This window comes from Thamnophis elegans, chromosome Z, assembly GCF_009769535.1.
Source record: "Thamnophis elegans isolate rThaEle1 chromosome Z, rThaEle1.pri, whole genome shotgun sequence".
Classification (NCBI taxonomy): domain Eukaryota; kingdom Metazoa; phylum Chordata; class Lepidosauria; order Squamata; family Colubridae; genus Thamnophis; species Thamnophis elegans.
This window is the reverse complement of record NC_045558.1, coordinates 41,081,017-41,103,946: the sequence shown is the minus strand read 5'-3', so window position 1 is coordinate 41,103,946 and position 22,930 is coordinate 41,081,017. Positions and strand designations below refer to the sequence as shown.

The 22,930-nt window shown below is 39.4% G+C and overlaps 1 protein-coding gene across 4 annotated transcripts in view; it reads left to right on the top strand.

Annotated features, from left to right (window-relative positions):
* OSBPL3 (oxysterol binding protein like 3) overlaps nt 1–22,930 on the top strand; it is a 102,836-nt gene that overhangs the window by 43,462 nt on the left and 36,444 nt on the right. For all 4 annotated transcript variants that reach the window (XM_032237674.1, XM_032237671.1, XM_032237672.1 and 1 more), the window contains 7 exons: nt 9,670–9,786; nt 10,249–10,302; nt 10,482–10,595; nt 12,183–12,356; nt 13,232–13,355; nt 15,622–15,725; nt 15,840–15,932. In XM_032237674.1, coding sequence (XP_032093565.1) covers nt 9,670–9,786; nt 10,249–10,302; nt 10,482–10,595; nt 12,183–12,356; nt 13,232–13,355; nt 15,622–15,725; nt 15,840–15,932 — 780 coding nt within the window. The remainder of the gene's footprint in view (nt 1–9,669; nt 9,787–10,248; nt 10,303–10,481; nt 10,596–12,182; nt 12,357–13,231; nt 13,356–15,621; nt 15,726–15,839; nt 15,933–22,930) is intronic.

Genomic DNA, 22,930 nt, shown 5'->3' with positions numbered 1-22,930 from the left:
TTTAAGAACAAAGAGTAGTTTGAACTTATGCTAGTTCACATGTTCCATTATTTTGTCCTAAAATAACATGCAGCTTCTATGAGATTCTGGTACTATCCATAGCAGAAAATTAGGGGTCCTATTTGATCATAGATTTCAGCATAGATTGTAACTGTGTCACTCCAAAGGTCTGATGTGCCCTATATTCTGTACGAAAAGTGGATCACTAAATTCTTTAGATAAGCTTCATGCTTTATATATAAAAGGAAATGCTGAACAGATGAGTCATATAGGCATTAGTGAACAATTTCCATTCTTGTTCTTTCAATTTGTATAAAACTTGTTAAAATATCTCATCTTAGGCAATTCTGTGGACAATTCCAGAAGTTATTGATGAGACTTCAATGTGACATTTCCAGGAATTTATGATGTTGACATGTCTGTATTTTTTTTTAAAAATAGCATCACATCGGACTACTGTCTGCCACCTTCCAGTCTCCTTAGGGCTCGAAATTCAATCCTCATGTTACGGTTTTTATAAAACACAAAGGGCACATAATTTATTTAGTCTGAGAATTATGTGAACTATAGTACCGTAACCATGGTCAGAATTATTTAGAATTATTTAGACATAAATAAAACCATTAAGTTTAAAATATGCGTTAAAGACTATTATCTGACTGGCCTTTTTATGCTGTTTCGAAAACATATTTTTAGTTTTGTTTAAAAAGATAACTGTAAAACTATAAAAGATAACTTTCTACCTAGCTGAAATAAAAGATAGAAGATACTTGGGATTATGAGAGCATAAAACTATGCATATGTGTTTGGGTGACTACTTCAGTGGTGGATTTCAATTTTTTTTTTACTACCGGTTCTGTGGGCATGGCTTTGTGGACATGATGTGGCTTGGTGGGCGTGGCTTGGTGGGCATGGCAGGGGAAGTATATTGTAAAATCTCCATTCCCACCCCACTCCAGGGGAAGGATACTGTAAAATCTCTGAACAGAGATTCTGAACAGAGGCATGATATCATCTCAATTGACAGTTTTGGAAAAAAATGCTTTCTTTGGAAGATCATTTCTCTTGTGTTTATCAAAATCCACAGCTTGACCTCTGTGTATTTTGCTTTTAATTACCCATATCTGTAATTATAATTGGACTAGAAAAATACTGTGAACAACCAGCTGGACGGTTTTTTTAAAAGATATTTAACCATTACACTGTACATGCATACATTTTGAGTATATAGAGAGCTGAAAACACCAGGTTGCCATGCAGAGTATTATAGTAACAGCAGGAGTGTTATTAGTTTCATTTTGGGTTAAGATAATTCTGTGAGCAGTTTCCAACATAACATATTAGCTAATTTTAATGGAAAATTCCTTCCAAATAAAGAATAAATTTTATCTTACGAACAAACTGTAATTTAGCATAATTGTATTCTTTTTAATATATTCAGCTACTGCTTGGATAATTATAGGTTTCATGCATTAATCTTAGTCCATATATTGTAGTTTAGAAATATAACATTTCAGATTGTTGATTCATTTTCACTGCTTGAATTATTTCTCTTGAGGGGGCATATGGCTTTACTGATTCAAAGAATGATATAATACCAGTACCATATTAAAATGATTAATAAAAAGTCACAAAGAAATGTGTTATGTTCACAGTATAGGCATTTTGGTTAGAGAGATGCTACTTGTTTTCTGATGGTTTAAGCATCATATCTCCTATCTCCGTTTGGAGTGGGGAGGGGAAATGAACAGTACAGCTTAGAATAGAAGTCATTCTAACAGGACCCTTGGAGACATTAACAGCTCCACCTGCCTGATATTCCTTATAGATATCCTAGTCTGGATAAGTCAGAACAGTGGTGGGTTCCTACCAGTTTGGCCCGGTTCGGCTGAACTGGTAGTTGTTTGACAGCCTGGGTTGCTGGAACCGGCAGTGACCCAGGCTTGCCACGCCCCCGAACTGGTTCTCTGGGCGGCACCTATGGCACCGCCATCTCATTTTTGGCTTCTGCGCATGTGCAGCCATCAGTGAATCAGCAGTAGCGACTGCTAGAACTCACTCCTGAGTCAGACCATGATCTGGTCAGACTTGTCTATAGTTGTCCAATTCAGAAGAAGCATTTAAAAAAGGGATAAACTTCAGTCATATTCAGAAGCATTCTGGTTATAGCTGATTTAATATGGAATATATTTTTACCAACTTGTGAAATGATGGAACATTTCTAAGCAGCAGAACAAGTAAAAGAATCATGTCTGTTAAAGTATAAATGATCGCATGATTAGAAAATCAGTTGTTTAAATCCCCACTAAGAATGATATTTTCCTGTAGTCTTCAGATACAATTTATTGGGAAGCTTACAAAGATATTATTGAACCCAGACATGGGCTCTACACTATGATTATCACAAAAATGATTTCTGAATGCCAAATAAACCCAAGGGGAAAACATTTTGTTCTATTTTGTACCATTTCTTCATTTGATTATATATCCCATCTTTATTATAGTTTGGTTGTATTTCTAGTGTTTCTTATTTAAAATATTTATAGTCCAGCTACCATTCAGAATAGCGAAACAGTATCATTAACTGAAAAGCATCTAAAGGCTGATGTATGGTTAAGATGTGGAAGTGCAAGATTAAAGTTGAGACTTCAAATAGTACTGAAGGGTAAGTAATGTTGATAAAAGCCGGTTGCAAAAGAATAACAAGTTGTAGAGTCAGGATGCTGTGACATGAAAGTTCTTTCCTTCATTTCCACATAATGTACTTCAGAGGTTGTGGGGGGTCCTCTTGAAGGTCTTTTGGGTAGGCATATACTAGAAGAGGTATTTCCTTATCTTAAGGATACACTTCCCTCATAAGATGGTAAAAGAAAACAATCCTTCCCAGAGATTTTACTAGTGAATGACTAATTTTCAGGTTTAGATTTCCTGGGAAGCCAGTGGAACAATGAAAACAACAAGGTGTCTCTTTAAAATGGCTGTTACAGCTGTACTTGATTGTCAATTGTCATGATTGCCAGTATGGCGTCCAAGTTCATAGATCTGAAGCAGGAATACAAGATTACTTTTATAGACAATTGTGTAGGTATGAAGGGCCCAAGTGTCCCTCTCAAGACAGTGATAGCTGTTCTCTGTTATCCAGGGCTATGCCTTATAGAGGTATTACCGTGTTTTCCCCAAAATAAGACCGGGTCTTATTTTCTTTTGACCCTTGAAATAAGTGCTTGGCTTATTTTCGGGGAGGTCTTATTATTTTTGAGGTGCAGGAGGCAGTGAGCATGGTCACCTCATGGCTGCTGCTGTGTTGCAATATTTTAGGGGAGGGCCTATGATCCAGAGAGGTCTTATTTTCAGGGAAACAGGGTAATAGACTGCCTGATAAGTGACCATGATCTGTATTCATTTCAAAAGAGATATATGTTCAAGGCATAAATGACATGTTACAAAAAAAAAAAAAAAAGAAACGCCAAATAATTTAGTTTGCAACATATTTTGGAGGGAATGAACAGGTCCACTGTCTTTTTTTTTTTTTAAAATCTTATCTATATTGCTCATGTGATGACTTGGTACTCTTGATTTTATGTGATGCACGTGATACATTTTGCTGAAGATTGTGGCACCTGAGTCCCATTTGAATCAAGTATTTTTAGATTTAATTTGAAGATTTCTTCATAAGAAATATAGGAAAATGGGAAACTTCAGCATTCATAAAAGCTTAAATTGCAGTCTGTTTTTATCCTTATTTCTTTCATGCTTAAGTAGTCAAAGAAAACCTAAATTAAAACCTAAATTTTAATCTCTATGTAAATAATAACCAGTAATTTATTTTTCAGTGTAATATGCTACTATTTTACCATTTTGAGGTAGGTAGATATGGAAATTTTAATATATTTCACACAATAAAATCAAATACTGTATACATATCAAATATACATATGTTAATTAAGAATAGAATTAATGCTTTCAATAAAACACTAGAAACACATACACCTGTATATGTACATATGTATGCTTCTAGTGTTTTATTGAAATGAGTGGAAATTGAAATATACAAATGCTATTGTCAGATTTGTGTAGACTTTAAATACAAAAAGAGATAAAATTATCCAAGAAAGTGTTTTTGATAAAAATACATTCTATTTTTTATTCCAATAATTATCTGATTATTAATTACCAAGAAAAGCATTTCCATGAGAAGTTGCAAAACTTGCAACTTCCAACAATTCTTGAGAAATATACTAGTTTCTCTAAAATGTCTCTGAAACTAGTCTGTCCCTCTGGCTTTTCTTCTAAACATGTATTCCTTAATTTCCTTTTTTGCAAGGTGAAAAATAAACTGGTAAGATTGAATAAATAGGACAGGCTCCCTAAAAAAGCTGTAAGTCTGATTTTTTAATATACTGTAAATTTGAGACTTAATATAAGTCTCAAATTTCACAGAAACCCCTTATGGATTTTAGATGATATTCTGCAGTTTAAGGGTCCATTTTCAATTACAAAATAAAAAATTCTGTATTATATAATCAAAAGTAAAATGGTATGGTTTTCAGGCCAATGGCAATTGTTTTATAAAGATTGACATATGAAGATATGTTATTGGAGCTGGGCACAAACTATATTTTTACAAACCTGTAGTCACTATTTAGGATAGTTTTGGGGTGACTGGGTAGATTTGAGCATTTACTGACTATATGCCCTTCCTGATGCCTACAATCTTTCAAAAATCTTAATCATGTATGTGATTAGTACAACTGACTGAATGTTCTTTGCAAAAGAAAAAAAAATATCCAGCAGATTCTGCTGGGTGGAATGTAACTTTATGCAGGGTTTGTGAAAACACCTTGCAATGTTTTAGATTTAATAGAAGCATGGAAGTCAGGAAGCAACTGATCATTAGTGAGATAGTGGTACAATGAAAAACAGAACATCCACATATATGGCCATCTAGTTAGTAATTAAATAAGTGCAAAACCATTCCACTCATTAGAATTTCACCAGAATTGTCTATACCAGCACTCTCATACTTAACAAAAACATTTAAATGAAAAAGTACATTACAGATTTACAAATTTAAATTTATAAATTTACAGATCTGCAGATCTGACCTGCAACATAAGTTAAATTTGAAATTTAATAAAGCTCCGAACCTGATAGTACTTCTAAATTTATAACAAAACTTTCTAAAAATGTTTTAATCCAAGTAATGAGTGAGATCCAGATATGTGAAGAATTTCCTTCGTATGAAAATTAGCTTTTATTTTTTTATTTATAAAGAAAAAATAATTAAATTCATCCTGAAACATACAAATGCCTTCTTTAATATGTAAAATATACTAAATAGCTTTCAAATTGATATATCCTGATTAAAAGGATTTTATACTGGAAAAGATATGTAAAGAATAATATTGATAAGATAAACAGAAGAATGAAAATTATGCATTATTTTTCTCTTGAAAAAGCTTTTGACAATTTGGAATGGCTTTTCATGTTTGCAACACTGAAGAACATGTCATGTTGCTGTAATTCCCCCCCCCCATAAATACAGTATATTTCTAAAGAACAAAAAGCCAAAATTGTAGAAAGTACTGTTAGTTTGGAACAATATACTATATTGAAATAAACAAGACAGTATGAAAGAAATAGAATTTCAGGAGTTAAATTAATCACGAAAAAGGCACACTAAATTTATTTATTTATTTATTTATTATTATTATTATTATTATTTATAATAGCTGCCCAATTCAGCAATGATTTATTTACTTTACTGATTTGATGTTTACTCATATCGTATTTACATTTACTCAGTCCAGCATCCTTTAACATTGTTGATAAAATATATGCAATTATAGTTCTGGGTCAGGTTATTTAATGAAACTGTTGACATGGAATTCAATAGAGAAGGAAAAGCTGTTGTCTATCAAGCAACAGATTTTAACATTTCTGCCAAGGTCAAATATTCAGGATTCATTTTTGCAAAAAGTAACAAAGATTTAAAGATAATTGCTTTCAAGCTATATAAATATATTATGAGACAGTTCCTGGTGGGGAAAAAAATTAAAACTGCCTTGGTTTGGGAACATTATGACTGTCAAAATGAATATTATATCAAGATTCTTTTTCAAAATACTTTTATATTTATTGATAATAAAGTATAATAGTCCTCGCTTAAGAGCCACAATTGAGGCTGGCAACTGAACTGCTAAGTAATGTGGTCAGTAAGCAAGACATCACCTGACCAACTTGCTCAGTGATGGCAATTCTGACAATCCCTGTTGCCATTGTTAAGATAACCTCACCTGGTTGTTAGGTAAGCACCCACCCACAATTCAAGCCATTCCTGGCTTGGTTCCTCCTCCCAGCCTCTATCCTTGGTTCTTTCAAAATAAGAGACTGCCTTCTCTTCAAGTCCCTTCCCCTGACTACTTCCCTCATCTCCAGCCTTTAGGCTGCCCTGTACAGCAGCACTCCTTGATGCTGGGAATGCTAGAGCTAAATTAGAGACCCAGGATTGCTACCTTCATATTTTAACCCTGCTGGTCGAGCCCCAATCACTGAGTGCCACATTAACCCCATGCAGCATCCAGCCACCCAAACCTGTGTTACAAAGCCCCAGTGCTGCAACCTAAATCCCCTATCATCCTACACTGTGCCACCCCTGCTATCCTCTGCTGACTTTTGCTACCTTCGTCCTTCTGCTAATCCTTGTGCTGACAAGATACATCCAGTTTGGCCCTTTGTGAAGCAGCTTCTAGCTGTGCACAGCCTTGTTCCCCAAGCTACACATAGCCTTGCAAAGGACCAAGCCAGGCACTTCTCATCAGCAACAGGACAAAGAAGATGGCAAAAGCCAACTGGAGACAGAGGAGGCAAAATGGAGGGTTTCTACAAATTCTCAATTTCTACAATTGAGCATAAGTACCAGGCATTCCATTCTATTGTAACTTTGAACGGTCATTGAGTATGTGATCATTAACAAAGACTACCTGTATTAAATATTTGGTGTAAATAAGTAATGAATTGTATATGTTCCAATAAAAAACCAAGAATTAAATTCAAAAACTTGAAGGATCAAGAGAACAAAGTGACTGTTCTGAACTTCAGCTGCATTTTAATTCTACTTATTTAATATGAATTTCAGAGTGGATTATATTGCCCTATGATTCTGTAACTTTAATGGAAGGAACATCCTTCTGAGGTGGGTAAAATGAAGACCCAGATTGTTGGGGACAATATGCTGACTCTGTAAATCACTTAGAGAGGATTGTAAAGCACAAAGTGGTATATAAGTCTAAGTGCTATTGCTATTGCTTTTCTTGGTCCACAAATTTATACATGAAATTGTGTCACCTACAAAATTTGGGTGTTAGAGACCTTTTTTTTTTGTATAATTAATTGTATTGATGGACTGCACTGTTCACTCTAGTTTTCTTTCAGCGTTATGAGTAATGTTAACTAAATATTCTTCTCTTAATGAATAAGCAAGAAACATGGATTTGGACTCTAAAATTGTCATGAAATATCTGATAATACTGAGAGTTTCTAAGGATGTAGTAGTATACGGTATATTAGCTATATGATATTTCAAATCTGTTGCTTGCCTGCCTGTATTTCTTTCTATGTAGTTGATTTCTTATTTGTATTATCTATTTCTTACATTTTTTAAGAATAAATAATGTAGAGAGAGAAAGACAAACATGAATAAGTTTCCCTCCCTTGTTTCTCTTGTGTGATGAAAACTTCTTGGAAAATCTTTATATGATTTTTTTTCCTCTTGTGACTAACACAAGATTGTTGCTGTCTGGTGCCTTCAAGTCAGAATTGACTCCTGGCAATTGCTTGGGCAAGTCCCTGAAGTTGTTTTTGCAAGATTTCAGAAGTGATTTGCCATTGCCTGCTTCCTATGGGTGAGGGAGAGAGGGCCTGGACCAAAGTCACCCAACTCGCTTTGTACCTATAGCACAGTGGTTCCCAAACTTGGCAACTTTAAGACTTGTGGACTTCAACTCCCAGAATTCTCAGAGCTGGCTGGAGAATTCTGGGAGTTGAAGTCCACAAGTCTTAAAGTTGCCAAGTTTGGGAACCACTGCTATAGCAGGACAGAACTCACAGTCTCCCGGTTTCTGGCCTAATGCTTGACTAAATGCTTCCCAAACGTTTTTCCTTTGTTACCCAAAAGTGCTTATCAGAAAGTCCCTATTTAAATATCCCTGCTGAGTTTGTGTGAGAAAGAAAAACCACCTTTACTCAGTGTTGGGTAATTATTCATGTTTGGAAAGCACTGCCTTAACCATTACACCAGACTGCCTCTCTAACACAATATCAAAGGGTTTTGAAATTTTTATTTGCTCTTCTGCCTATTGCAATGATTTGATTTGCAACCCATCAAGAGCCATTTCCTGCCTTGCATGTAACTACAGAAAATCCTTAACAATCATTGAACCAGTGACTACGTGACGTGACGTTACAATAGCTCTGAATGAATGGTACTTGCAAACAGGCCTCAAAGTTCCAGCACTCCCATGTCACTTGATTGTAATCTGGGCATTTGGCAACCACTTAGAAAAGTTGCAGTGCCTCTTGGTCATTTGATTACCATTTCTGACTTTCCCTGTGGGCTCCCATAAGCAAAGTCAGGTCACTCCGGTAAGTCACTTCTAATCTCCTCCACCCAGTAGCAGTGGACCCTGACTACATTTATTCTATAGTAGCCATTTCTGTATTCTCACTGTCTGCCCACCAGTCTGGGACTTGCAGATTTCTGCCAGCTTCCCCATTGACTTTGCTTGTGAGAAGCTGGCAGGAGGTTTTCACTTAATGGCCCACAATCCTTGCTTAAGAAAGATAATGGTCCTTGAGACATCACATCACTGTGCTATTAAAATTCCAGTCTCATGTTTATCTGCCTTACAGATACTCCTTGTTGTTAAGCAGAGACTATCACATCTGTACAGCATAATCAGGCCTCAGAAACATCTCCCCTCCCCTCCGGCATCTCTATGATGCTTTAGTCAATTTGTACTCAGATCATGAGTGATAACAGGCATAAGTTGTCCTTGGCTGAAGTAGCATAAGTGTTCTGATATCATCCAAGAGCAACCTAAGAATGTATAAAATTTTGTAGATTTTGTCCTTTTTAAGTAAAGTTAAGATGACTGAAAACTTGAAACTGAAACAAGGGACAAAAATGGAAAACTGTGAATTCCAGTTCTTCTTTAAGCCTGGAAACCGGCTGGGTGACTTTCAGCCACTCGTTCTCTCTCAGCCCAAGCCACATCAGAGGATTGTTGTGGGGGAGAAGTGGGGGTGGCAGGAAAGTTTGAACAGAAAATGTCATGCTAGTAAAGTTTCCTGCTGATTCAAGAATGTATGAGTAACATTTTATCTCAATTGTGGGAAAGACTTAAGGTCACTAAGTAAAATAAAAACCAGTTAAAATTGACATTTTGCATTCAAATGAATGTCTTTGAAAAATCGATATAATCAAATGAAATGTTTCCTGAAATTGATTTACAGTACATTGATAAGATGTAATTGTATCAGTTTTTTTTATTTTTATATTGTCTTTATTATTTTTATAAATAACTGAAGGCAACAAACATACATAATACTCCTTTTACTTTAAAAAAAAAAAAAACCTCATCAAGTATTTTGGATTCTGTTTCTGAACAGGACAGCTGGGAAATCATAGAAGGACTTCGTGGAGTCATGAGTTGCACCCAGGAACCTCAGAAGCAGGAAGGCTATTTGCTGAAAAAAAGGAAATGGCCTCTGAAAGGCTGGCATAAGGTGAGAACCAGTCTTCACCGCTGGTATTTGTTTCCAATGCCATTTAAAACATTGGCTTGCTGTCCAGTGGTGGGATTCAACATTTTTTACTACCAGTTTTGTGGGTGTAGCTTTGTGGGTGTGGTGTGGCTTTGTGGGCGTGGCAGGGGAAGGTTAATGCAAAATCCCCATTCCCTCCCCACCCCACTAACCTGCTTTCTAGCTCTGTTCTCCTATTCAGGGCAACAACAAAAAATCAGCTGGAAGGCAGCGGGGGCAGGGCGAGGCCAGCCTATTTGCCAGGTCTCCGAATTGTTCAAAATTTCTGTTACCGGTTCTCCAGAACCTATCAGAACTGGCTGAATACCACCTCTGTTGCTGTTTCTTTTTAAAGTTGGCAGGGAGAATATTGCAACTGTTTAAAAATACATTTTACTGCAGTATGTTGTCCTGGCTGATTAAAAATCTGCTTTTCTATTGCAGAGATGGTTCTTTCTGGACAAAGGAATTTTGAAATACGCTAAGAACCCAGCCGATGTAAGTGTTTCAATATGTAGAGGTTGTCATATAAAATAATATTTCACAGTTTGGAAAAAGTAATAAGTGATTGTTTCCAATAGGCATCTATAGGAAGAAAATGATAATTCTGAAAATCAATATCTTATGTTGTTTTCTCCTAAGCCAAACGAAATAATTTTAAATGGTTTTTTTACTAGACAGAGAAAGGGAAGTTGCATGGATGTATAGATGTTGGCCTTTCGGTGATGTCTGTGAAGAAATCAACTAAATGCATAGATTTGGATACTGAGGAACACATTTATCATTTGAAGGTAATCCTAGTTAGGAATATATTCTGAAGCTAAAAATATTGTACGGCTCTTGGATACCATTATATGCAGGCTTAGAATCCTCTTGAAATTGTTTGATACAGTAATACATTTCTTTGCAGTTTGCTTAAAATGCAGGTTCACCATTTAATCTTTAATAGCCTTTTTCCTCCATATACATTCATATTTTGCAAAAGACACTGCAGCCAAATAGAGCCTTCATTGTAATAAAAAAATAAAATAAATTGCAAAATTGGTTGTTAATAATAATGAATTGTGTCAGGATCAATTTTTTCTCCATATATAATAATTTAATTTGTTCCTGCAGAAGATAGTTGAGAAAAGCAGCTCTGGGAGAAAACAAGTGAGCATAGTTAATTAATAAAGTGAGAATGAAGTGTAACATAGATATATTACTGTTTGTTTACTAAATTGCTTTAGGTAAAAATGTACATTTTGTGTAGCATATTGTATCAGAAAATGAGAACTATATTGAATCTATTTTTAATCCTGTTGGACAGAATGAACCAGAAAACATGTTGCTTTTTAACAGTATGAGCACAAATAAGATAAATTAGGCTTCCACTACTGATAGTGGTTTTAAAAAGCTTGATGTGGTTTTAAATGCTTAGGTCTAGATTTTGTGGGCCTTCTGTTTTTATTTATAGATTGGGAGACTAGTTGAACTTTTAACTGTTTTTTCTGTGGTTCTCAGACTGATATATATTTGATGAAACCAAAGACTGCATTTGCTAACCTTCAAGGACAAAACAGACTCTTATTTCCACTATCACCAAAGTGGGTATATTTGGGAAGGTTTTTTTAAAAATTAAATTTTGCATTGAAATCTTTGACAGATTTCTGCATGTGTATGATCCAACTTTTTTCCACTGAGAGGAAAAAGAACCTTCAGTGGAAAATATGACTTTTTTTGCTTTGATTTTGCTGATCTGATTGGTCAGCCAATTTTTTTTAAAACCTGCAACTGAAAGCTAGTGAGAGACCAAACCTTTGAGCAACTTCCTATTTTTCATGATTGATATTTAATTAATATCTTCTGCTTTTGGTGCTGTTGTTTACATGTTCTAGGATGTTTGTTTTCTAGATACTGTACATTTTTGCTTCCAAGTGTCCTCTATCTCCTATCCCTTAGGTTGAAAAACAGAGCTGATTACAATAACTTCATTAAGAAAGTAAATCTGTTTCATCTGCTGCAGTAAAACTTCTGTTTTCTATATTCTCAAGGAGTAACATTATCCTATCCTCATGTAAAGCAGCTCAATCTGTCAACAAATATAGTACTTAGTGATAAATTATTGCTTTATTGTTTTGACTGGAGAAAGTAAGACCATATAGCAATAGCAATAGCCCTTAGACATGTACCACTTCATAATGGTTTACAGCCCCCTCTAAGCAGTTTACAGAGTCAGCATCATGAGTCCCCATTTTACCGACCTCGAAAGAATCAAACTCCTAGCAGTGAGCAGACTCAGCCTGCAATATTGCATTCCAACCACCACATAACATGAATTATATATTTATGTTGGGATTTAGTAATTATTGTTTCTATCACCTTCAATTCTCTACTAGGCAAAATCTCAGGAAGTATTTGATGAATGGGTAGCAAAACTGCGTCATCATAGAATGTATCGTCAAAATGAAATTTCCATGTTTCCATATGATATCAACAATCATTTCTTCTCAGCCTCAACATCTATAGCAGATTCAGTAACTGGTCTTTTGGAATCAACAGCAAACAAAAAGGTAGATTTTGTTTTAACTGTAGATTAAGGGGCATCCATTCAAGGATTAATTTATTAGTTTATTAATTATAATTAATAATTAATAATAATTAATAATAATTATATTGATGATAGGATTTGAGGAACATATATAAAATGCAGTGCATAAACCATTATCAAAATGTTATTGGCTTTTTGTGAGTTCTCAGGATCCAATGAAAGACAAAATGTAATTTCCTCCTGGCATTTTTAATTCTGTTTTAATTAACATAGAAACGGGGAACAAAGTAGGTTTTTGTTTTTAATCAGCATTCTTTTGCAAGGTCATCTATGTAAGATAAGCAAACCTGGACTCTTCCATGTTCTCCTGCCCATTTTAACTGATTGGCAGGGAGGGAATAAGGTCAAGACACAGTGTAATAGGAACTCTTTCCCTCTTGAATGTTCTGTGATAACATAGGTTTGCATTCTACGTTGTTGATTCAACAGGCATGTTTACTGATATATTTTGAAGTACTCTAATTACCTCTATTTAGAGTTAGGGAAAGAGCCAAAGATACTGGCGGGTTTCTGGCTTTTAGTACTTGATGTTTCTGTTTCTGTAGATTTTTTTGTTTGCTTTTTTGATAACTTCTAAGAATTGAAGACAATATTTAGTGAGTATTTTTGGTATAAATCTTCATTCATCTAGTCAGCAGATTAATACAGTATGGAGAGCATCATACATATAATCTTAATTTTGGGCAAGCTTTTTTAAAATCAACTTTTTGAATATGAATGTAAACCTTGATAAGTTGATTTTGAAGTTCCCTTAATCATAAGTCACACACTGTCAATCATTGGAAAATTGATTATTGTCATATTTATTATTATTTATGAAATCTTGTCATATAACAGAGAGGCAGCATGACACAGCAAAATTCAGTGCAGGCGGGAAGTTCTATTTCATTCCCTTGTTTAAATGAATCAAGAATTCCAACTTGTTTGAAGTCATCTGAAGATATGGAAAGATGTTCAAAAGGTAAAAAAAAAGTGGAATGATTTAAATATTCTACCCCTTCCAAATTTTCTCAGATAATTTTATGACATATGCCTGTTATCTTACAATGTCTACTTTCTAATGTTTAAATTAAAAATTCAGTCCATGTGATATTGAAATAAATACTACTGGTACATTACCTGCTTAAAGAACCTAAATAATTATCTTTAAAAAATGGAGCAGTTGTGCAAGATGAGACTTTCAGAAGAAACATATATTTCTTTGTGTTCTTTCTGTATGAAAGTACAAGAGTCCTTTGTGTAAATTGGACTTTCTTACAAGTATCAATGAAATATCATTCCTTATCTTTGTAAAATAGCTCTATTCTGCTTAGCTTGGAGCTGCTGTAATTGGTTCACAGGAAATCAAATCTGTAAAATATAATGTAAAATTTATTCCCTTGGAAAAAAATACAAGTCCTTACCGCTTTTCAAACAAAATGTTCTTGCTTAGAAAACAAAACTGTACTATTGGAAAGGGACCATCCTTTATTAAGCTTTTCTGTCCCTAATAAACAATATATAATAACCCTATTACCTTTTTCCCAGGTGTTGATCAGTCATATGTGAAGGCTAATTTGAATTCTCTTTTATCATTAGCAGTTTTGACTAGGAAATATTCTTTTTTATATATTAAATGAGGATATAAGGAAGGGAGCCTTAATTATTTAGGAAATATTGAAATATTGAAGGATTAGCTGTTACAGTTTAATTCAAATAAACTTTTTGTTTTATGTATAGATCTTTTTTTAATTTGTTCAGTTATGTCCAAAAAACAGATTTATTCAATAGTTATTACCTAAAGAGATTATAGAATGCATTACAATAAATATTATATTTTTGTAATAGAATACTAATAAACATACTTTTACTGATAATTCTGATCTGATTGAGAGAAAGCTGTTGAAACCATATTGTTCATTTATGTTGGGAATTCTTTCTAGCATCTCTCTTTTTTCTAGGCAGTTTGATAAATGGATAGCTGAGCTATGCCACTTCAGAATGTACAGAATGACTTTGCAACATATATTTGAAGTTACAATTAAATCCTGAAAAAGCTACTTATGACCCATTTTATAAGTTTTGACGTCTGGTTCTCCCACATACACATGACTTCATTTGGGTACTCAACAACTGGCCCACATTATTACTGTGATTTTCAGTTTTTCCTCAGAAACCATTTAATTCTAGCAAACAATGGACCACTTTACAACTTCCACATTTGCTTTACAATTGCCATGTTCATCTTACAACTGCCACATTTCCTTAACCACCAGGGGGAAAAAAAATCAGATCCTGTTGGGAACCACCCAGCCAGGCAGGAGTAAAGTCTCAAGTGGGGAATTAATCTCAAATCCTTGCACAACGACAAGATATCCAAAACTGAGCCCTTCTCTCCCAAGCTTCAGTGAACCTTATCCATATTTTCTCAGGAGAAAACAGAAGAGATTTTTTTATAGAGAGGATATAATAAAACAGTTAGTTTAATTTCTACACCTGGGGATCAGGTTGCTTGCTTCTGACAAGTGATCCACTTTGTGACCGTCATGATTTACAGCCACAATTGCTGGCTAAATTACAGTTATAACTTGAGAACAATTTGTACAGTGAAGGTAATTGGCATCATTGATTAATTGGCATCATTGTGCTAAAAATAAGCAATAATGCATTCATGTCAACTAAGTAAATTATTCTAATGTACTTTTACAGTTTTAACAACCAGAACTGTCTGTTAACAATAAAAGTAACACAGAACTGTGGGACACCCTTGAAGATTTAGTAAATTATATCTGCTAAAGCTATAAAATATTGGAAAAGTCTTTGTTCTTGTTACATAATGCCCAAGGAAATAAAAAAGTATGTTCAAAGATGGCATTAAATTCTTTTTAAAAATTTCTTTAATAGTTTTAACACATATATTTTAGGAAAGCATTATTTCAGATGCTATTGTCAAATAACTCTTTGTATTCTAGTTCATAGAATATTTATATTCTAAAATTTAGAATATAAAAAACTACATCCCAAGCTTTCTTTTAAATAGTTAATTCAACTATTAAATTATTAATTCTATGCTAATGGTAGAATAATAATAGCAGTTACTGAAATATTGAGTAAAAACTTTTGCATTCTGTCAGTATCTTATTTAACAATTAAGTACAGCAAGACGTTTGATGGTTGAGCCCACTATTTTCCTTCTTTGCTTTTTCTCTCTTCTTTTCCACCCAAGCCATTGTTTTTATTCCAAACAGACCTCTCCCATTGTCAGAACTATCTCCTGGAGATGACCCAGCTTTTACAAAGCATGGAAGTTCTCCATAGGACATATTCGGCACCTGCCATAAATATTCAGCAAGTAAGTTGAAGAAATTGCTGCTTCTGATGGGGGTCACTCTGCTTGCTAAGGCTAGATTTCTTCCTAGAATGGTGATAAGTGGTATGTTTCTCTTTTTCACATGCTGTTGTAAAGGGTCTCCTTTTTGAAAGTCCCAAAAAAGAAAAAAGAACACACCGAAGATGGCGTTCTAGAGCTCTTGGTAAAGATGCTAAAGGGATGTTGCAGGTAAACCACCTTTTCTATACCTTAACTTCATTTTTAGTCTATGATAGAAGCTGTTTGCTGGCAAAAACTTACTTTTTCCAATAGAACTTATAATCTTAGTTGTTATTCTTATAGTAGGAAGAGATTTCATTTGGCTTGTGAAGGCAGCATGGAATGAGTGGGGCTTCTAAATTTTAATCAGCCTATTGAGCTTTTTGGTCAATTCACTTTTAATGAAGAATAAACAGTTATTTCCTTATAAAGAAACCTGCTTATAAAATTCTATCCTTTAGAAGAATGTCAAATCCAAAGCAGGGGGGGGGAGTTCATTCTGTGTCCGTTTATTTGTGCATTGTTTCCTACACAATATGTAGGAAGGCACCAATTCTTCAAATTAAGTGGAAATTTCTGAGACAGGGCAGAAAACCTGAACAGAAATATTAACATATCCATAGTTAAACGTGATTAAGTATGCTTCTTGTGATTTTAGAATGGCTTAGTCCAATAAAAAGTTTCTCATTTATTGAACACATCTCATCAGAGAATATCTCACTATTTTATATCTCACTATTATATTCAATCCATATTTTTTCAGAAGCACACATTCTTTACCCCATCTCTTTTTGATTTATCACCTTCAGTGTTTCTGACCTGCATTTATTTTTCTTTTGTCATACCCAGCTCTCACTTCTATACAACTAAGTAGGAAGAAATCTGTTGTTATATACATACCTATTTTCATTTCTTTCAATTAATCATTTATTTTTTTCAACAGACTACATACTGCCCACTAATTTTCTATCAGCTTGTGCCTGTTTTAAAGGATTTTTTTTTAGGATTTTATTGAGGATTTATATGCCGCCCTTTTCCCTGAGGGGACTCAGGGCGGCTTACAACAATGAGGGGAAGGGAGTGCAAGACAAGACTTAAAAAGAAAAAGAATCGTGAATAAAAGAAAATTATCCATAAAAACACAACATTCACTCAACATTCGGGCGGGGTGAGAGTAATCCTATCCCCAGGCCTGACGGGATAGCCAGATCTTGAGGGCTGTGCGGAAGGCCTGGACTGTGGTGAGGGTACGGATCTCCACGGGGAGGTTGTTCCATAATATCGGAGCTGCAACTGAGAAGGCTCTCCTCCGCGTAGTCGCCAGTCGGCACTGTCTGGCGGATGGAATTCGGAGGAGGCCTACTCTGTGCGATCTGATGGGACGCAGGGAGGTAATTGGCAGGAGGCGGTCTCTCAAATAGTCAGATCCACTACCATGGAGCGCTTTATAGGTGGTAAGTAAGACCTTGAAGTGCACCCGACGATCAACAGGTAGCCAGCGCAGCTCACGGAGGATTGGTGTTATATGGGCGAACCGTGGTGCGCCCATGATCACTCGCGCGGCCGCGTTCTGAACTAGCTGAAGTCGCCGGATGCTCTTCAAGGGCAGCCCCATGTAGAGCACATTGCAGTATTCCAGCCTAGAGATCACAAGGGCTCGAGTGACTGTTGTGAGAGCCTCCCGGTTCAGGTAGGGCCGCAACTGGCGCACCAGGCGAACCTGGGCAAATGCCCCCCTGGTCACAGCCGACAAGTGGTGGTCAAAACTCAGCTGTGGATCCAGGAGGACTCCCAAGTTGCGGACCCTGTCTGAGGGGTATAAATTTTGCCCCCCCAGCCTGATTGATGGAACGTTAGCCAAATTTTTGGGAGGAAAACACAACAGCCACTCGGTCTTTTCCGGGTTGAGTACCAGTTTGTTAGCTCTCATCCAGTCTTTAACAGCCTCAAGGCCCCGGTTCATCACGTCCACCGCTTCATTGAGTTGGCACGGGGCGGACAGATACAACTGCGTATCGTCCGCATATTGATGGTACTTAATCCCGTGCCTCCGAATGATCTCGCCCAGCGGTTTCATGTATATGTTAAATAGCAGGGGGGACAGAACCGAGCCCTGCGGCACCCCATAGGTTAGGGGCCTCGGGGACGATCACTCCCTCCCCACCAACACCGACTGCGACCTGTCCGAGAGGTAGGAGGAGAACCACTGTAAAACAGTGCCACCCACCCCCACCTCCCGCAGTCGTCGCAGAAGGATACCATGGTCGATGGTATCGAAAGCCGCTGAGAGGTCGAGGAGAACCAGGATGGACGCGTAGCCTCCATCTCTGGCTCTCCAGAGATCATCGGTCAATGCGACCAAAGCGGTTTCAGTGCTGTAACCGGGCCTGAAGCCAGACTGGAAGGGGTCAAGATAGTTAGCTTCCTCCAAGGTACGCTGAAGCTGTAAGGCCACCACCTTCTCAACAACCTTCCCCACAAAGGGGAGGTTGGAGACTGGACGATAGTTGTTAAGAACTGCTGGATCCAAGGACGGTTTCTTCAGGAGGGGCCTCACCACCGCTGCCTTAAGCGCGGTGGGGAGGTGTCCCTCCCGAAGAGAGGCGGTAACAACCGCCTGGATCCAGCCTCGTGTCACCTCTCTGCTGTTGGCAGTCAGCCAAGAGGGACACGGGTCCAGTATACAGGTGGAGGAACTCACAGCTCGCATAGCCTTGTCCACATCCCCAGAGGCAACATCCTGAAACTCAACCCAGAGGTGGTCTACCAAATTATTCCCCTGTGTCCCGGCTGGATCTGCGGGGGTGGAGTCCAGTTCCGATCGAAACCGAGCAACTTTGTCCGCCAAGAACTGACTATATTCCTCAGCCTTACCCTGCAGGGGGTTCCCCATCTCCCTCCTATTTAGGAGGGAGCGGGTTATCCTGAACAGGGCGGCTGGGCGAGACTCGGCGGACGCTACCAAGGAGGCAATGTGTGATCTTTTGGCGGTTCTCAATGCCCAAATATACTCCTTGGTGCAAGCTGTCAACAGTGCTCGGTTCGATACGGACCTGTCGGACCTCCACAGGTGCTCTAGGCGTCTCCTCCGGCGCTTTATCTCGCGGAGCTCCTCGGTGAACCAAGGGGGTCTCCGCGAGCCGCTGACCCGGAGGGGCCGTAGTGGCGCAATTCGGTCCAGAGACTCTGATGCCGCCGAGTGCCAGGCCGCAGCAATAGTCTCCGCCGAACTGTGGGCGAGAGCATCTGGAATGACCCCAAGCTCCGTCTGGAACCTAACAGGGTCCATCAGTCGCCTGGGGCGGAACCACCTGGTCGGTTCCTCCTCCCCACGGTGGGGGTTTGGCCTCCGGAAGTCTAGCCTCAGTAGGTAGTGGTCTGACCACGACAGGGGAATGGTCTCATTTCCCCTCAGACCAAGATCATAACTCCACTGCTCCGAGAGGAATACGAGGTCGAGTGTGTGTCCCGCCAAGTGGGTAGGGCCTTGGATTACCTGGGTCAGGCCCATGGCTGTCATGGAGGCCATGAACTCCTGCGCTCCGTCAGAGTGTTCACCGAGCGAAGGCAGATTGAAGTCCCCCAGAACCATCAGTCTAGGGAACTCAATTGCTAGCTCGGCTACTGACTCGAGGAGCGAGGGGAGGGCTGCTGCAACGCTGTTGGGAGGCAGGTACGTTAACAGCAAGCCCACTTGACCCTTGAGGTCCAACTTCACCAGCAAGGACTCACACCCGACAAGCTCCGGAGCAGGGATCCTACGAGGTACTAGAGACTCTTGGATAACAATAGCCACACCCCCACCCCTTCCCTAGGGTCGCGGCTGATGAAGCACCTGAAAACCCTCTGGGCACATTTCAGTGAGGGGGACGCCCAGCCAGGTTTCAGTAATACATGCCAGGTCTGCCCTCTCGTCTAAAATTAGGTCCTGGACGAGGGGAACCTTGTGAACTACAGACCTGGCATTTAGCGACAGCAGCCTGAGACCAGGGTCCTGATTGCTCACGCCATCTGACCTTGGAGTGGGACTCATAGGGCCGGAAGGAGGGATCTCTGCAATATAGCGAACCCTCCTTCCCCGATAATGGCCAGCCCTAAAGTCCCCGCCATATCTGCCTCTCCCTGTTATGACCGCAATGCTCCGACTCTCTCCCATGGGCATAATTCCCCCAACCACCCCAATGGCCCCCGCTTGCCCCGCCAGGTCCTCCGAATCAGGCATACTCTGACACTCACACAAACAGTCCCCACAATGTAATTAAAACACAAAAAGAATACAGCAATAATAGTACTAAAAGTGGGTCTTTCATACTAACTCATTCAGTCCCACGCACTCAACATACCCGTTTAAAATTGCGCAACACAGAATTTAAAATTATGAGTTCCAGAAAAATTTAAAAATTTCTCCATTTTCCTATATCTTCTAAACATTTTACAAGATATACTAATTTATTTGCCTTCTCTAGTTTTTCACCATAATTTTCATAATTCACATAAATCAAGACAATTCACTTTATCATATAGTTTGTCTAGATCAATACACTTATAATAAACTTGTTTTTAAGAAGAGTCTAGATAGTCATTTATCTAAAATGGTATAGGTTTTCCTGCTTGAGAACCCTATTCTGTTCTATTCTGTTCCATTCCATTCTGTCCCATCCCTTACCATACCATACCATACCATACCATACCATCCTAAACTTTCTTTCACTAATGTTTCTTAATTTCTTAAATTGCATAAAGGAAAAATCTGATCTCAACCCTTCCTACCCAGCATAGTCACACTGCACTTTCAAAATGTTGCTTATTATACTCTCTTCTATTCATTAGTTAGAGAGACCATATTTTCATATGGTCTCTCAATAAACTAATCTTTCTATAAATGCTGCATTTATTCTTGCTGAATTTTCCAGAACACAGATGCGATTTTCACATCTTTTCACGCTAGCCATTACCAGGGGAAGGAGGGTTCGCTACATCATAGAGTCCCTCCTTCCGGCCCTATTAATCCCACTCCAAGGCCAGATGGCGGGAGTAGTCAGGACCCTGGTCTCAGGCTGCTGTTGCTAAATGCCAGGTCGGTGGTTCACAAGGCTCCCCTCATCCGGGACCTAATTTTAGACGAGGGGGCGGCATGTATTACTGAAACCTGGCTGGGCCCGGAGGGAGGAGTCCCCCTCACTGAGATGTGCCCAGAGGGTTTTCAGGTGCTGCACCAGCCGTGACCCCAGGAAAGGGGTGGGCAAGTGGCCATTGTTATCCGAGGGTCTCTAGTTCCTCGTAGGATCCCTGCTCCGGAGCTTGTCAGGTGTGAGTCCTTACTGATAAAGCTGGACCTTGAGGGTCAAGTGGGCTTGTTGCTAACATACCTGCCTCCCAACAGTGTTGCAACAGCTCTCCCCTCGCTCCTTGAGTCAGTAGCCGAGCTGGCAGTTGAGTTCCCCAAGCTTATGGTGCTGGGGGATTTCAATTTGCCTTCGCTCAGCGAGCACTCTGATGGAGCGCAGGAGTTCATGGCTTCCATGACAGCCATGGGCTTGACCCAAGTAATTCGGGGTCCGACTCATTTGGCAGGTCACACGCTCGACCTCGTATTTCTCTCGGAGCAGTGGAGTTGTGATCTTGGTTTGAGGGGTAGTGAGATCTTGCCCCTGTCATGGTCAGACCACTGCCTACTGAGGCTTGATTTTCGGAGGCCAATCCCCCACTGTAGGCAGGGGGAACCGATTAGGTGGTTCCACCCCAGGCACCTTATTGACCCTTTGGGCTTTCAGACGGCGCTTGGTGTTATACCTGATACTCTCGTCCGCAGTCCGGTGGAGGCCTTGGTTGCTGCTTGGAACTCAGTGGCGGCAGAGGCTCTTAACCGGATTGCGCCTTTACGGCCTCTCCGAGGTAGCGGATCCAGGAGGGCTCCTTGGTTCACTGAGGAACTCTGGGAGATGAAACGCCAAAAGAGAAGCCTAGAGCGCTGCTGGAGATCCAGTAAGTCCAAGTCAGACCGAGCACTGTTGAAAGCTTGCATCAGAGCCTACCTTCTGGCAATTCGGACTTCAAAAAACGCATATTTTGCTGCTCTGATTGCATCCGCTGAGTCGCGCCCAGCCGCCTTGTTCAGAATAACCCACTCCCTCCTGAAAGGGAGGGATGCGGGTAACCCTTTACAAGGTAGAGCTGAGGAGTTTGTCCAATTTCTCGCGGATAAAGTTGCTTGGCTTCGGGCAGACCTGGACTCCAATTGCTCAGAGCCAGCCGAGATACCGGGGGAGGGTCTTGAGCAGAATTTATGGATTGATTTTCAACTTGTTACACCTGAGGAAGTGGACAAGGCCATGGGAGCAGTGAGTGCCTCCACTTGTGTGCTGGACCCGTGCCCCTCCTGGCTGATCGCAAACAGCAGGGAGGTGACGCGGGGCTGGATTCAGACGATAGTTACCGCCTCTCTTCGGGAGGAGTTCTTCCCATCCCCCCTAAAGGCGGCAGTGGTGAGACCCCTCCTGAAGAAGCCATCTTTGGATCCAGCCATTCTAAGTAATTACCGTCCAGTCTCCAACCTTCCCTTTGTTGGGAAGGTTGTTGAGAAAGTGGTGGCCTCTCAGCTCCGGCGGTCCTTGGATGAAACCGATTATCTAGATTCCTTTCAGTCTGGATTCAGGCCTGGCTACAGCATGGAAACTGCTTTGGTTGCACTGACCGATGATCTCTGGCGAGCCAGGGACGGGATCATGCCTCCGTCCTAGTGCTCCTTGACCTCTCAGTGGCCTTCGATACCATTGACCATGGTATCCTTCTGCGACGGTTACGAGAGGTGGGGGTGGGAGGCACCATTCTTCGGTGGTTCTCCTCCTACCTCTCGGACAGGTCGCAGTCGGTGTTGGTTGGCGGGCAGAGGTTGGCCCCTAGGCCCCTTAAGTATGGGGTGCCGCAGGGTTCGGTCCTGTCCCCCCTTCTGTTTAACATCTACATGAAGCCACTGGGTGAGATCATTCGGCGGCACGGGGTAAAATACCACCAATATGCGAACGAAACACAGTTGTATCTGTCTGCCCTGTGCCAACTCAGTGAAGCGGTGGACGCGATGTGCCAGTGCCTGGAGGCTGTTAGGGTCTGGATGGGTGTAAACAAACTTGCACTCAATCCCGACAAGACCGAGTGGCTTGTGTTTTTCCCTCCCACTAATTGGCCTT